At 55.8% G+C, this 15,340-nt stretch overlaps 2 protein-coding genes across 2 annotated transcripts; one reads left to right on the forward strand and one right to left on the reverse strand.

The window, feature by feature from the left end:
- Positions 1–1,127: 1,127 nt before the first annotated feature.
- ART1 (ADP-ribosyltransferase 1) lies at positions 1,128–5,210 on the reverse strand. The gene is made up of 4 exons (XM_040964033.1): positions 5,148–5,210; positions 4,202–4,982; positions 3,201–3,242; positions 1,128–1,213 (listed from the first exon to the last, which is right to left on the reverse strand). The coding sequence occupies exons 1-4, from the start codon at positions 5,208–5,210 to the stop codon at positions 1,128–1,130; spliced, it is 972 nt and encodes a 323-aa protein (XP_040819967.1).
- A 7,063-nt stretch (positions 5,211–12,273) lies between these two features.
- ART5 (ADP-ribosyltransferase 5) lies at positions 12,274–14,550 on the forward strand. Its single transcript, XM_040964034.1, has 4 exons — positions 12,274–12,333; positions 13,102–13,831; positions 14,324–14,356; positions 14,450–14,550. The coding sequence occupies exons 1-4, from the start codon at positions 12,274–12,276 to the stop codon at positions 14,548–14,550; spliced, it is 924 nt and encodes a 307-aa protein (XP_040819968.1).
- The last annotated feature ends 790 nt before the right edge of the window (positions 14,551–15,340 follow it).

Consider the following 15,340-nt stretch of genomic DNA (forward strand, 5'->3'; position numbering starts at 1 on the left):
AGTGCTGCTGGCTCCACAACCCCCTGCCCAGGGGAGCATTTGCTTCTACGTGCCTCCATGGTGTCCAAAGCGGAGGAACTCCAGGATGGACCAGAACACAAGCTCAGCCTTGGAGGGACAGAGGCTTGGCAGGGAAGGGGCAGCTTGTCGTATGAGAAGCATAACCACCCCTACTGGACTTCCTTACTTCTCCAGTGGCTGCTGGGATAGGGTTTCGGACATGCCTGTCCTGCTTGTCCTGCTTGGGGGTGGGGGAGACACAGTCTGGTTTAGAAAGCAGGAGGCCAGAAAGACAAGGATGCTGAAAGCTCCAACCCAAAATAAAGGAGACATGTACCCTGCACCTGCACCGTATCCTCTCCCTACTTTGGAGCCAGTGGTGGTGCAAGTCACTGATTCAGGTTTGTCTGTTTAGACACAGGACCTGGGGACTTGTGGATGGGAGCAGAAAAAGTGTCTGTGTTGGTGACACTGAGACCCCGGGAGAACGTGAGGTTCTCTCTACCATCTCCTGCCCTGGGGGCCCTGGGCTGGATCCAGTCCACCCCACTCCCTCACTCCTCCACAAGGGCATGCTGAGCACCTGAAAGGGTCCATGGTTGGGGCTGGACAGGAGTAGCCCCTCCCAGGGGGTTTTCTTCCCCTACCCCATTCCTGATTCACACATCTGTGTCTCACACTTAATCCTCACCCCGACAGGGCTGGCAGTTGGCCATGGGAGAAAGACACAGACAGGTGAAGCACCATGGGACCTCAGAGGTCGTGTCCCTCACCCAGGCAGCTGGGAGAGGCTGGGAGGCCCCTGGGAGGGTGATGGGGCTTTCCAGAGGGACATGTGATACATTTAAATAATAACAGCTGGACCACAACCAAGGGCTCTCCAGACCCCCAGCTACCCCAGAAATGGGTTGAAGCCTGCAGAGCACCCCAACCCCCTACATCATTCCAAGTTCCCCCCTGGAGCTCTGGGTGAGGTTTTGCCCCAAGAGTCTCCCTTATTTTTTGACGCACAGGTCTGGCAGCTTCCAGAGAGAGAGCTGGAGCTCCCTGCAGATGGGTGTGTCCACATGGCTAGCATCCTCCGGGTGGGCAGGGACAGCAGGCAGGGCCATCTAACGTGTGGCAGGTCATAGGAGGCCAGCACTTCCCACCACAGTGAACCAGAGCAGCAGTAGGAAGGACCAGACCATGGGGAGGGGTTGCTGACCCGTGGCTGCAGAGAGAAAGATGGAGATTGACTTGTTGATTCAGTAGCCAAGAGAGGATATGAGCAAACAAGGATGGGCCCAGAACATGACTGAGACAAAAACTGCATTGGGAGCCACCATCCTTCCCTGGCACCTGCTGTGGGACACTACAAGGTGGGTGGGATGTGGACAGAGGGGTAGATGCCATCCCCTTGAGCCTGATCTCAGCTCCCCAAGTAAGAGAGGTGCTGGGCAGAATGAGGAGCAAATGGGGGAATCCTAGACTTTCCCAGTACCTGGGATAACTTCATCAGAACTCAGAGACCTGACTTCTGGTCCTAGCCGTAGCCCTAGCTCAGCCTGTCACCCCCGGCAAGGCCTTTCTGCCTCTGGATCTCACTGTCCTACGTCATGAAAGTCGTGATCCCGTCCTACCTCTTCCCAATTGACTCTTGTGTTCTGAGGAGAAAATGACAGGAGGGGGAGAGGATCCTCTAAGCATAGGGTTCAGCTGGAGCCCGAGCCAGGCTGTGTGGCCAAGGGGGATGGTTCCATCCTTGGGAGGACAAGGTGGAAGATGCACCTGCACCACCGCAGGTGTTCAGAGTGACTGGCACGCCAGGCTTCTATCCAGGAGGAGTGGAGGGCACACGGCTGGAGCGGCACAGCCTTCCTGCTTGCTGGCTGCTCCCGCGACTCCCAGGGTGAGGTGAGGGGAGAGAGGCAGGGCCCTCAGCTGGAGGAGTAGCTGTGCAAATGACCAATCTCCACCGAGACCAGCAAGTGTCCCAGGGAGGAGAAAAATCTCAGCAGAAAGGGACGTGGGGATCTTCTGTTCCTTCAGAGGGAGAAACTGAGGCCCATTCCAAGCATGAGTGGGTTGCCAGAGCCTGAGGGCCCAGGCCTGCAGCACCCATGGGCCTGGGGTAGTGGTCAGGGCAGTAGCTGTGAACTGCAGGAGAAGGCCCAAGGAAGGACATGCTGGGAAACAGCCCACCCCCATGCCTTGGGGTGCTCTGAGGCCTGGCAGTGGCCTGCCCCTGGGAGGGAAGGACTGGCCTGGGCTGGGGAGCAGGTGTGTTAATCCCCCCGACCACCACCACCTGTACACATGTGAGGGAACTTCAGACAATTGAATTAAAATATGGCGCTATTTTGATGCAATTTTTTCATAAGTGGAAAATGTGTATTATGGAAAAAATACACATGGATTTCACTTTACAAACACTTAAGGGGTGGGCACTGCAGTGCAGCAGGTTAAACCACAGCTTGGAACACTTAATCCTACTCAATCCCATGTGAGGATTGAGTCTCAGCTACTCTGCTTTTTTTTTTTTTTTAAGCTACCCTGCTTCTAATCCAGCTGCCTGTTCATGTACCTGGAAAGCAGCAAATAATAACTCAGGTACTTGTGTCCCTGCCACACACCTGGGAAACCTGAATGGAGTTTCTGGGTTTGACCTGGTTCAGACCTGGCTGTTGCAGTCATCTGGGGGAGTGGACTAGCAGATGCAAGATCTCTCGCCCTCTCTCTGCCTTTCAAATAAATAAGTCTTTAATTTAAGAGGCAGAGGGAGAGTACAAGTAAGGCATAGGAGAGCTCCCATGTACTCATTGGCTGCCCACATGCTGCAGCAGCCAGGGCTGGACAAAGCCAAAATTGGGAACTGGGCATTCCCCTCCATCCAGGCCACCCACAAAGGTACTGGGACTCAGGGACCTGAGCCATCACCAGCTCCCTCCCAGGGTGTGCATCGGCAGGACGCTGGAGTCAGGAGCTCCAATGTAGTATTTCGATGGCTAAGCTAGATGCTCACTCCTGAAAATTTCAATATTTTGCACCAAAATCAACACGTTGTGGTTGTGCTTTACATGGACTTTCTGAAGTGACAGATCAGTCACCCCCAGTGGGTCTGATGCAGGAGGTGGTCTCCTTCCTAAGGAAACCCGAGGGGAAGGGTCCCACCCCAGGGCAGCCCGCTCATCCCTGAGAATGACCCACAGGGGCTTTACCTGCATTGTCCAGGGGGCAGGGCCTGGACTTGCACTGCTTCTCTGTAGGGAAGAAACAGGAACACATCAAGGCCTCAGAGTGACATGTGGAAGGGCAATCAGGTTGCTGTTGGCAAGGCCCGGACCCAATTCTGCCTGTTGAGGTATACCTGGTGGGCAGCAGGTGGAGGCTGCAGTGTTTAGGTCCTTGTCACACCTGGTCCTTGTCACAGCTTCCTAGCTGTGGCCTGGCCTAGGCTGGCTGGTTTGCATAGGAGTTCTGTGTGTGTCTCTGTCCTTTAAAACACACCAGAAAGCTACAGTGATTCCCCTAAGAAGGGAGGTCAGAGCTATGGCAGCCAAGTCCTAACTTGCTCTAATTCTGTTCCCTTTTAGGGGGCCCTCCCTAACTTGACCTAGGAACCGCTGGGCCAGAAAGGGAGCCAGCTCTCAAAGCTGGGGTCCACTCCACGACACTCATGCCCCATGGCCTGTAACTCGGCCTTCTGGACTCACTCAGCCTCTGCCATTCCTTGTGCTCTGTATGTGTGCTCCTCTCCTTCCATCCACCCTCTGTATGCTCTGATTGCTGCCCAGCGGCAACAGTCCCTGCCAACCCTGCAGACTGGGCCTCACAGTGCCCACTTCATCTCCTCAGTATGCACCTCCTGGAAACTGGGCTGGGGGCTGTACTTGTGTCTGGCAGTGGTGGGATGTGAGTACTGCAGCCGGAAATTCTTTTGCTGCCAACCAACAGGGATAGCTGCCCCTCCCATGGCCAGGGGATCCTGGCGTTGGTCAGGAAGCTCTCCACGGTCCCCCCAAGAACAGGATGCCAGCCCTGACTTGAATCCATCCCTCAGAGGACAGGAAATGCACTGTCCCCTTAGACAGACAGGGCCTTGCCCACTGGCATTTGTTACTGGAGTTTATAAAATTGTCACTTGGATGCAAGGGATAGGGGCTTGTATTTGCCAAAGCCCCTTGGGGATGGGAAAAAGCCATTCTGTGGGGCCTCTCACCTTTAATGTACTCGCAGTTGTATGTGCTGCGCTTGCCCACGGCCCGGAGGTAGATGCGGGCAGGCCCCTCGGCTGGTCTGCTGGCGTTGATCACCTGGAAGGTCTCAAAGGGGGGAATCAGCACCTCCTCCTCCCCAGGGAAGAAGGAGTAGCCCCCGATAGGGGTCCCGAGGCAGGTCCAAATGCCGAAAAAAGTGTCCTCGCCAAACTGCTGGGCCGCTAGGTTCTTCAGGGAGGCGGAGGCAAAGCCCCCCAGCCTGACAGTGGCCCCAGGTCCTGCAGGTCGGAAGCGCAGGCCATGCACGCCCCGGAACACCTGATAGCACTTGGGCGGCCGCTGGTCCCTGCCCAGCAGCTGCAAGGCTTCGGTCAGCAGGAAATGCAGGGTCTTGAAGGAGAAGTGCTGGAGATAGTGGGTGCGGGAGCGGCCTGCCTCCCGCACTGCTGCATTAAACTCCCTGTGCAGGGGACTGTTTGCCGTGTAGGCCAGCAGGGCCACCCCGTGCTCGTCCCGGAAGCCCACGGGCAGCGGGGGCAGCCTCGTGGCGCTGAGGCCCCACTCGGGCCCCCAGGCCCGGCGTTCCTGCCACTGACTGCTTGCAAGCATCCAGCCATCTGCGTACACCTTGTTGGCTTGGAACTCTGTAAGGTTGAGGTCCGGGAGGACAGCGGTCATGGCCGCCACGCAGCCAGCATACTGGTCATCAAAGGAGGCCGGGGCCATGTCTAGTGGGGTCTCTTGAGAGAAGAGGTCTCGGCCCGTGATGGGATGGCTCTGAGCCTGCAGGGTAAAGAAGGGCAGGAGCTCCAGGACCGGGACCACGGCTGGCCAGGTGCTCCCAGGGTAGGTGTCAGAGGGTGAGGTGTCCCTCCGCCCCTCCTCTCAGGGTTCTGGAGCTGAGAGTTCAACTCCCTGCGGGGATGGGGCCGACAGAGGATGCCATACCTGAGGGGCCGCCAGGAGGCCCACACACAGGAACAACAGAGACACCGTGGCGGGCACTTCCATGTCGGAGGTGACCCTGGGCGAGCTGCTGTCTCCTCGTCAGTCTCACTTTCCTCATCTGGAACATTGCAGTGTTAACATGTAAGGTTGTTTGTTTAAGATTATTTATTGCAAAGAGTGAAAGAGAAATCTTCCACCTGCAGGTTCACTTCTCATATAGCTTACAAAAGCCAGTGCTAGGTCAGGCTGAAACCAGGAGTTTCAACCAGGAATCCCATGTGGATAACAGGGCCCGGCCCCAGCACTTGGGCCATCCTCTGCTGCTTTCCCAGAAAAGCAGGTGGATTGTAGGTGGAGCAACTGGAACCCATGCTAGGATTCCTTGCCATGCTGCAGCGCTGGCCCCAGTGTACACTCTCACAAGCATGCCTGTCACCTCATCTGTTTCACTTCCTCTCTATGATAGAGGATGTCACCAGGCCAGAGGACCTGTCTTGCTGGAAGGAATGAAGGTGACATGTGAATAAGATCATACAGGCTGATAGGACACTAAGCAGTGGGACTGGGAGGGGGAAGGGCCAGAGTCTGGGAGAGCAGGCTTCGTGAGGATGGAAGGAGTGAGTGATGTGTCATGAAGACACCTCACTGCACACTGCAGTGGGGACAGGGACAGCGCTAGAGCAGTCAGCCAGGGGGGCTGCAGCTGGATCCAGGGCCAGGCAAGCAGGACCTGGGGTCCACAGGACCTCCCCCGGCTCTGTGGCCTGCTGTGGCCTCCCAGGCCAGGGTGACAGACACCTTAGTGCAGGGAAGTGGGGGGTTACGGCCTCCTGCTCCTGGGGAGCGGGCACGGGGCTGGCTCCAAGAGGAGGGCTTCCTGCGTCGTGGTCTTGGGGGCAATGGGGACTGAAGGGTTCTGTGTCAGGGTTGCTGCTGCTGCTAGCTCTGCGTTATTACACTCATTTACTTCTGAGGCCCCGGGAGCATGAATCATCAAGTCCTCTGTTGCTTTCCCAAGCCATGAGCAGGGAGCTGGATAAGAAGTGGAGCAGCTGGGCCCGGCGTGGTGGCACAAGCGGTTAAAGGTCCTCGCCTTGCAAGCCCGGGATCCCATATGGGCGCCGGTTCTAATCCCGGCAGCCCCGCTTCCCATCCAGCTCCCTGCCTGTGGCCTGGGAAAGCAGTCGAGGACAGCCCAAAGCTTTGGGAACCTGCACCCGCGTGGGAGACCCGGAAGAGGCTCCTGGCTTCGGATCGGCATAGTATCGGCCCGTTGCGCTCACTTGGGGAGTGAATCATCGGACGGAAGATCTTCCTCTCTGTTTCTCCTCTCTGTATATCTGCCTTTCCAATAAAAAAAAATAATAATAAAAATAAATCTTAAAAAAAAAAAAAAAGAAGTGGAGCAGCTGGGACATGAATCAGAGCCCATATAGAATCCCATTGCATGCAAGGTGTGGGTGTATCCACTTAGCCATCGTTCTAGGCCCTATGCTTACTTTTCAAGTTCTTTTGACAATAAGACAAGTGGGGGTGTATAATTTCATATAGCGCATGAGGCATATGACAGAAGAAACTACCAGTGCCTCAACTGAAACGTGTGTCATTTAAACGCCTCAGCTGGCATTTAAATGACATGCAGCCTGGAGGGAACACACAGCAAACAGTGCTGAAAACAGCCTCATAGGAGGGAGCAAAGCACAGATCCAACTCTGCAGGCCAGGGTGCCCTGCTAACAGCGAGAGTATGGGGCAGCAAAAGCGACTGCCAGTGCTTGTCTGTGCTCTCAGTGGGACCCCGCCCGAGCCCTGAGCCTCTGTACCACATCCTGGCTTGTGCATGGAGGAGCCAATGTCTCGAATGGGTAATCCTCTGTAAGCACCAAGGTCCTATATGGGCTCCAGTTTGTGTCCTGGCTACTCCACTTCCCATCCAGCTCCCTGCCTGTGGCCTGGGAAAGCAGTCGAGGACAGCCCAAAGCTTTGGGAACCTGCACCCGCGTGGGAGACCCGGAAGAGGCTCCTGGCTTCGGATCGGCATAGTATCGGCCCGTTGCGCTCACTTGGGGAGTGAATCATCGGACGGAAGATCTTCCTCTCTGTTTCTCCTCTCTGTATATCTGCCTTTCCAATAAAAAAAAATAATAATAAAAATAAATCTTAAAAAAAAAAAAAAAAGAAGTGGAGCAGCTGGGACATGAATCAGAGCCCATATAGAATCCCATTGCATGCAAGGTGAGGGTGTATCCACTTAGCCATCGTTCTAGGCCCTATGCTTACTTTTCAAGTTCTTTTGACAATAAGACAAGTGGGGGTGTATAATTTCATATAGCGCATGAGGCATATGACAGAAGAAACTACCAGTGCCTCAACTGAAACACGTGTCATTTAAACGCCTCAGCTGGCATTTAAATGACATGCAGCCTGGAGGGAACACACAGCAAACAGTGCTGAAAACGGCCTCACAGGAGGGAGCAAAGCACAGATCCAACTCTGCAGGCCAGGGTGCCCTGCTAACAGCGAGAGTATGGGGCAGCAAAAGCGACTGCCAGTGCTTGTCTGTGCTCTCAGTGGGACCCCACCCGAGCCCTGAGCCTCTGTACCACATCCTGGCTTGTGCATGGAGGAGCCAATGTCTCGAATGGGTAATCCTCTGTAAGCACCAAGGTCCTATATGGGCTCCAGTTTGTGTCCTGGCTACTCCACTTCCCATCCAGCTCCCTGCCTGTGGCCTGGGAAAGCAGTAGAGGACAGTCCAAGGCCTTGGGACCCTGTACCTGCATGGGAGACCCGAAAGAGGCTCTTTGCTCCTGGCTTTGGATCTCAGCTCCAGCCGTTACAGCTACTTGGAGAATGAACTAGTGGATAGGAAATCTTTCTGTCTCTCCTTCTCTCTGTAAATCTACCTTTCCAACAAAAATAAATGAATCTTGAAAAATATAGCAAAACAAGATAAAAAAAAGTTTGCTGGATTTGGCAGCTGATGAGCTGTGGGGAATAGATGGGGGGCGGAGCCAGGAATGACCATCAGCCTTCTCTGTTCTCCAGGCTGGAAGCAGAGGAGGCCTTTTTTTGTTTTGTTTTTAATGGATTTTTTTTTATTTACCTGCACTTTTTATTCTCATTCTATTATACCAGGACATCTCTTTCCCAACACTGGTCAATGTTTCTTTGTTTTTTGGGTTTTTTTTTTTCCACTTCAAGTGAAATGGAATTGCTGTATGAAAAGCATACCAGTATATACAATGTGGTGAGTGGGGTGGATGGATATGTTTGTTATCTGGACTGAGACAACAGTAACAAACAAGTCTGCCTATTTCCAAACTCACCACATTGTGTCCTGGGGTCCCCTTGTGTGGGCTTCCATGGCACACTGGCTTGCTTTTCGTCAGTAAGCTTCAGGCGAGATTTTTCTGCGAGATTTGCCCTCAAGACACATGTTCAAGTGCCCCGCATCATCCTGTTCACCATTGATGTTCTCTTGTACCCAAGCAGATCCCAGAGGCACTTCCTGCTCATCACTGAGGTCCCAGGACATAGCAGGTGCTCGGTTAAGGAATGATGTGCGTGAGTGGTCAGGTTTGCAGGGGAAATGTGATGAGTTCTGTCCAGAAAACCTCAACTCTCAGGGGTGGCCAAATGATACAAGGTGGCACCATGTGAGAACCTCAGGGGTTTGATGCCCAAGAAGAGATGAGGTGTGCAGGGAGAGAGCAAGGAATGTTGGGGGATTGAGGGCGGCGGTGAGGCCGTAATTCTGTTCTTGGGTTCTGCAGGCCTGTGGCCTCAGGCCCCTGGGCTCCAGAGTTACTAACACCTTGGGATGAATTTCCGGGTAGGTTTTGTCTAGCTCAGGGGCACAGGGTTCCTGTCACTTGCATATCTCCTCTGATATGCTGTCCCCACCATTCACCTAGTCACCCAGGGCTCTGTCAGACAGCAAACACTCGTGTGGCTGCGCATGGGACTGGGCCCTACCAGATCTCCTCTGCCCCCGACTCACTTCCACACCTGTGCTCTGCTCAAGTCTGCACCTGCTCATACTGTCACCAGTGGCAGCAGAGTCTGGAAGGCACAGCTCCAGCCATGCTCTGTGTTGAAACAGACTGGAAGTCATCTCTCAACACACAAAGTACCAATGTGGCAATAGTGATGATGAAGGGAGAGCTAAGTCATGCTTAGAGAGAAGAGCAAAACCAAGCCACACACTTCTCCACGGCCCCTGAGACCCTTTGTGTATTGCCCTCCATGACCCTCGGCCCCGGCCTGGGCCCTGGCGTGCCTGCCTAGCTACTGCCTATAGGTCACAATCTCCCTCCCCCCTACCAGCTCTCTCCCCCATGGTTCTCCATTCACCTCCATCTCCTCTGGACACCCTTCTCCCTGAAGCCTTGGACTCCTCTGGGCTCCCACAGGACTGTCCTGGGCTGTACATGTCCCCTCTCCTGACCCGTAAGTCCCTTCAGGGCTCGCCCCAAGACCTGGCACAACATGCTGGCTGAGACTTTGTGGGCCAGAGAGCAGTGTAGTCCACTGCAGAGCACAGTGCCAGGGAAGGGTGAGGAATCAGGCGGAGTGAGGAGGAGTGTGCAGGAGGGCCGAAGTGGAGGCTGGGGATGTCAGTCCCAGAGCTGCCCGCGGCATTTCTCACCCTGCCTGAGGCTGTTCTCTTGTCCATCTACTCAGACCCAGGCTCTCACTGACCATTCAATCTAGAAATGTGACCCCCCCAGTCTTTCCCTAGAAACCCTACAAGGTTTAAAACTCCACCATTCATTTCCATAGCTTTTCCTCTAAAACCTCTCTCCCTTGGGCCTGGCATAGTAGCCTAGTGGTTTAAGTGCTCGCCTTGCACACTGCACCGGGATCCTATATGGGAGCTGGTTCTAATCTCAGCGGCCCCGTTTCCCATTCAGCTCCCTGCCTGTGGCCTGGGAAAACAATTGAGGATGGCTCAAAGCTTGGGACCCTGCACCTGTGTGGGAGAACCACAGGAGGCTCCTGGCTTCAGATTGACTCAGCTCTGGCCATTGTGGCTGCTTGGGGAGTGAATCAACGGGTGGAAGATCTTCCTTTCTGTTTCTCCTCCTCTCTGTATATCTGACTTTCCAATAAAAATAAAATAAATTGTTAAAAAAAAAAAAAAACCTCTTCCCCTCCCAAGACCCAGGAGAAGGTCAGCATGCCCCTTACCTAGGCCTTGTCCAGGGCAGGGAAGCTGGGGTTGGTCTCGGATGTGGTCACCAAGGGAGAGGAGGACAGGATCCCCTTTATACAGTGGTGCCCTGCCACCCCACCCCCTTGCAGCTGCTTGGAAAAATGATACCTGCCCATCTATTTCTGGTGTCTTCTTGAAGCCAGGGAACACTGGCCCCCACCCCTCTGCCCTGGGCTACAGGCTGGGGCTCTTCCTACACAGAGGGGACTCCCAGGAGCCAGAGGGGATGGGGGACAGGCCTTCAGGGTCCAGGCTGAGATGGACAGTGATCAGCCAAGGGGGAGGGAGAGAGGAGGCTTCAGAGAGAATGTTTTACAGTTTGTGACTTTCAGATGACCAGCAAGACTTACCTGAGGTGAGGTTTCTACTGAGGAGGCTGGGTTGCAGACAACAGGATCACTGCCCACCAGAGGTGCCCCCCCATAGCCCTCTTTCAGCCCATCTTTTGCACCTTTGGGGGTTTCCAGGTCCTGAGATGGAGAGAGACTGAAGCAGGGACCTCATAAAGCAGACCCCAGGAGCCAAAATGCTCATACAGGCCCATGAAGAGAGAGCAGTAAATGCCTGTGTGTCTCCTTCCATGGTCACAGCAACCAGGGGAGTGGCTCTTGTCATTGGAGAGGTTCAGAATCAAGCAGGTCCCCAAGAAGCAGTGGGGTTGGGGATTGTCTGACTTTCCTTCTCTCTCTCCAAAACCACCATCCCCACACCTGCACACATAGTTGGTCTTCAGGAAGGATTTTTGGAGAAATGAGGATAGTAGGAGAAGAAGCGCCTTTGAGTGGCAGTGTGAGGTGAGAGGGGGTCAGGAATGGACTGGTTGAATGGTGAACTGCCAGCATGCAGCCTGTCTTGGGCCCCAGTGTGTTGGACCCGGCCGCCTTCCTCATGCAGGGTCTGGCTGCCCAGGTTCCTCCCCTCTGTGCTTGTTACAGTTACAGATTCCTCTGCTGGTCCCTTCTCTCATGACCTCTGATCCGGTTCCAGAACGAAGAGCCAGGCTAATTATAGCCCAGCCCAGAGGAGGAGGGGCAAGGGCCAGTGTTTGTAAACACAGGGCCACAAGGGCCAAAAATAGGCAGTTGGAGAGAGGAGGCTTTGGAGGGTGGTATGGGGAAGGAAGGGCGGGGCTTGTGGCCCAGAGGCCTGAGCAAGTGACCCAGGCGGCGGTGGGGCGGTGCTATGCAAATATATGTAAATAAGCAAATGCGCAGGCGCTGACCTCTATAGGCAGACAGGCCTCGTGTCCTGGAAGCCAGGATCCCTGGCTGGGTCAGGGCTCCTCTGAGGGAGAAGCCAAGTCTCTCAGTCACCTCCTCCACACCTGGCCTTGCTGCGAGCCCGAGGAGGGTCCTGGGGAAAGAACCAGCAGTCTCGGAGAAGTGGAGTCAGGCCCGGCCTCTGACTGGCCTCCCCGGCCCCCAGCTTCCCATCCGCCTGTCCGTTGTTGGGGAGGAGAAGTGTCCGGTTACTAGCCAGGGTCTATAGTTAGCCTCCGGGACTTTGTCAGCTGTCAGCCCCAGCCTCCCGCGCTCCTTCCCGGCTCAACCTCCGCAGCCTCCTGGTGGGTCCTGGACTCTGGACGGAGCCAGGTCACTGCCCCACCGTCACCATCCCCCCGGGCAGTCTGAGGAGCTGAGACTGTGCTGGAGGCTGTAAGCGGTGAGGCCCCGCCCAACCTGATCCCCGGCCACGGACCCTCGACCCAGGACCCCCTCAGGTCACTGGAGCAAGGCTGCCGGAGCCCCTCGCGGCCAGCGCCCTGCCGGAGCCCCTCACTGCCAGCACCCTGCCGGAGCCCCTCGCGGCCAGCGCCCTGCCGGAGCCCCTCACTGCCAGCACCCTGCCGGAGCCCCTCGCGGCCAGCGCCCTGCCGTCACTTCTGGTGCCACCCTCGTTCTGACAACAGATGATGCTGGCTATCCTGCTGGCTGTGCTCAGCTACCCTGGCTTCCACACCCTCTGGCAGGTAACTCAGGAAGGGGACAGCTGGGGGACAGGTTCCCCTCAGAATTCCCTCCCCAGAACTCTAGCCTGGGATGCCAGTCCTCCCAGGAGCCTCTACCCTTGCAGGGAGCCCCAGTCCCCCTTCCTTCTCCCAGAGCCCCCTCCTCTACCTACAATGCCTCCTGCAAACCCCACCTATTCATTTCAAACCCCTCTCTCGGGTTGCCTTCTACTTCTCATCTCTTGCCACAGCGAAACTCCAGCTTAGGGCTTGGCCTCTTCCCTGGGTTTGGGAATAAAGGCTTCTACTGCAGAGAGGCCTTGGTGTCTCAGAGCTGATTTGTCGTGGAGGCTGCGTGCCTGCACAGCTTCAGAGCAGGGGAGCTTGGCTGTGGGTGTTTGCATCAGCTGGGAGCGCACCTGCCCCTCCTCCCACAGGACGCAGGGTGCTTTCTCAGGTCGTGTGGCAGTGAAGGTCTCTCGACTGTATTCACGGTAACTGTGAGGTTGAAAGGGTTATTTTAGTTAGAGAACCTGACCCCCCCGGATTTGAGACTTGCCTAAGAGAATAGGTGGTGAAGTCAGGACTTGAATTCACACGGCTGACTTCAGCTGCCTGTGGGATTGAAGTCTTTCCTGGAGTCTTTGCCATGTCACATTGAGATTTTGGGCATGGAACCAAATAAGCTGTTTCTGTGGTTTTCAGCCCCTTGGCCACTGGGCCCTCTGGGCCATACTCTGAACTCACACCCTTTCTTGTGTGGCTCCCCTCTCCCTTCCCCGTCCACAGGCCCAGGCTGCTCCCGTCCTGGCGCTGGGTCTGGCCCCAGATACCTTCGATGATGCCTATGTGGGCTGTGCTGAGGAGATGGAGGAGAAGGCCGCCTGCCTGCTGAAGGAGGAGATGGCCGGCCATGCTCTGCTGCGGGTCTCCTGGGAGGCAGCCCGAGAGGCCTGGGAGCGCCGGCGGGGAGGCCTCACCCTGCCCCTGGGGTTCAAAGCCCAGCACGGGATAGCTGTTATAGTATACACCAACTCCTCCAACACCTTGTACCAGGAGCTGAACCATGCCGTGCGGACGGGTGGGCGCTCCCGGGAGAGCTACCTGAGGCACTTCCCCTTCAAGGCCCTGCATTTCTACCTGACCCGGGCTCTGCAGTTGCTGCGGGGCGGTGCCGGCTGCAGCACCAGCCCTGGGCAGCTGGTGTTCCGAGGGGTGGGCAGCTGGCGCTTTGAACCCAAGAAACTGGGAGACTCTGTCCGCCTGGGGCAGTTTGCCTCCAGCTCCCTGGATGAGGCAGTGGCCCACCGATTTGGTAATGCTACCCTCTTCTCCCTAAGGACATGCTTTGGGGCCCCTATCCAGGCCCTGTCAGTCTTCCCCGAGGAGCGTGAGGTGCTCATTCCCCCCCATGAAGTCTTCTTGGTCACCAAGTTTTCCCAGGATGGAGCCTGGAGCCGAGTGAATCTCTGGAGCTACAATCAGACCTGCAGCCACTTTAACTGCGCCTACTTGGGTGGTGAGCTGTGCATGGGGGAGCAGGCGGGGGAGGGTAAAGCAAGCCAGAGTGCCATCCCTGGAGCCTTCAGGGCCCCCACCAGGGTAACGGGGCAGGCAGTCAGCCAGAGTTGCTGGCCTGCCAGTGTTTTCCCAGGTCTGTGACTAGTCTCAGCTGATGCTCTGTATTGTCCAGGGTTTGGTTCCATGTGCTGTGTGGCAAGATGGAGCAAAGGCCCCTGGTGCAGGAGCACAGAGAGCAGCAGGGGGAGATAGGCATGCTGCGCCAGCTCCTACACACACGTGTGTCTGCCTTTGCCAAATGCTGGGGCGGAGTAGTGTGGAGCTGGGATGGAAGGACCATCTGGAACGACTCTGGGTTGGGGGGTGGGGAGTCAGAAGTTCATGAAGGGAAAGCTGGATTGAGAGATTGGGGCGTGCAGGGCCTGGTGGGAAGGGACGTCTCGGGTGAGAGCCTGTGTGCACGGAGGCCTCACAGTGTCATCCCTTACAGGGGAGAAGAGGTCAGACTGCGTGTCTCTGCCAGGTGAGTCGCCTTCCTGCCCCTGCCTCAGCTGTGTCCGCTTCTCCTGACCCTGCTGACTCCATTCAGCGTGTTTCCTCCTCTTTCTCATGGTAGGGCAGCCCGGACTACCCTCCAAGGGGCCCCTACCACCACTCTCCTGGGATGCCGTGCTCTTAGACCCCGGGGGACTCCCGCTTTCAAAGGCTGGGTTCTGAAAGGCCAACACCTGCCACTTTGGAATCCCAGGCACCGGTGACTTCTGTGTGAAAAGGGGTGAGAGGAGGCTTTGGACAGCATCAAGAAGCAAGACCATGGCTCCAGACCCACACCCAGAGGCCACATTCCCAACCAGGATGCAGGGAGAGCTAAGGCAATCGCAGGGTTAGTGGAGCCTGGTTACATGATGGGGACTTGGTAGAACAAACCAGGGAAGGCCTGGGACAGCCACTCCATTAAACGATGCTGTGGTGTCTGGCAACACAGGACTTTATGACTTATTCCGTGGAACTAGACTGTCTGCTGTGCTCCAGGGACAAAGGGACCAGAAAAGGAAACTTGGTGACCATTGCTAGTCCTAGTCTCACGTGCAGACCTGTGCCCCACACTGTAACTTGCACACCCAGAAGCATCGACTGTGAGGGTCCTCACCTGAACCATGAAGGCAGGAAGGGGGACAGGTGGGATCCCTCAGCCCTGTTTGTCTGCAGAGCTAAGGGAGGAAGCTGCTTGCTCCAGATCAGATTGCTGGGATTACAGCCCAGCCTCTTGTTTTCCAGCCTACACTTTTCCCACTGGAGTTCTGAGGTCCCCTGAGCAAGTGGTTCTAGGTTCTTTCCAGAGAGAAGAATGGGGGAGGGCCCTCCAATATCAAGAGGCAGGAGTTCTTGCAGACTCTGGCTACATCTGACATTCAGGAAAGAACTTTTATTGAGGCAAGGAAAGCTGTATATGTGCCTATTAAGTGATCTCCCCCACCTGTGTTCCCTTCTCACAAGGCCACTGTGC

This window comes from Ochotona curzoniae, unplaced genomic scaffold (genome assembly GCF_017591425.1).
Source record: "Ochotona curzoniae isolate NIBS_2020 unplaced genomic scaffold, NIBS_Ocur_1.0 scaffold_3223, whole genome shotgun sequence".
NCBI classification, from domain to species: Eukaryota; Metazoa; Chordata; class Mammalia; order Lagomorpha; family Ochotonidae; genus Ochotona; species Ochotona curzoniae.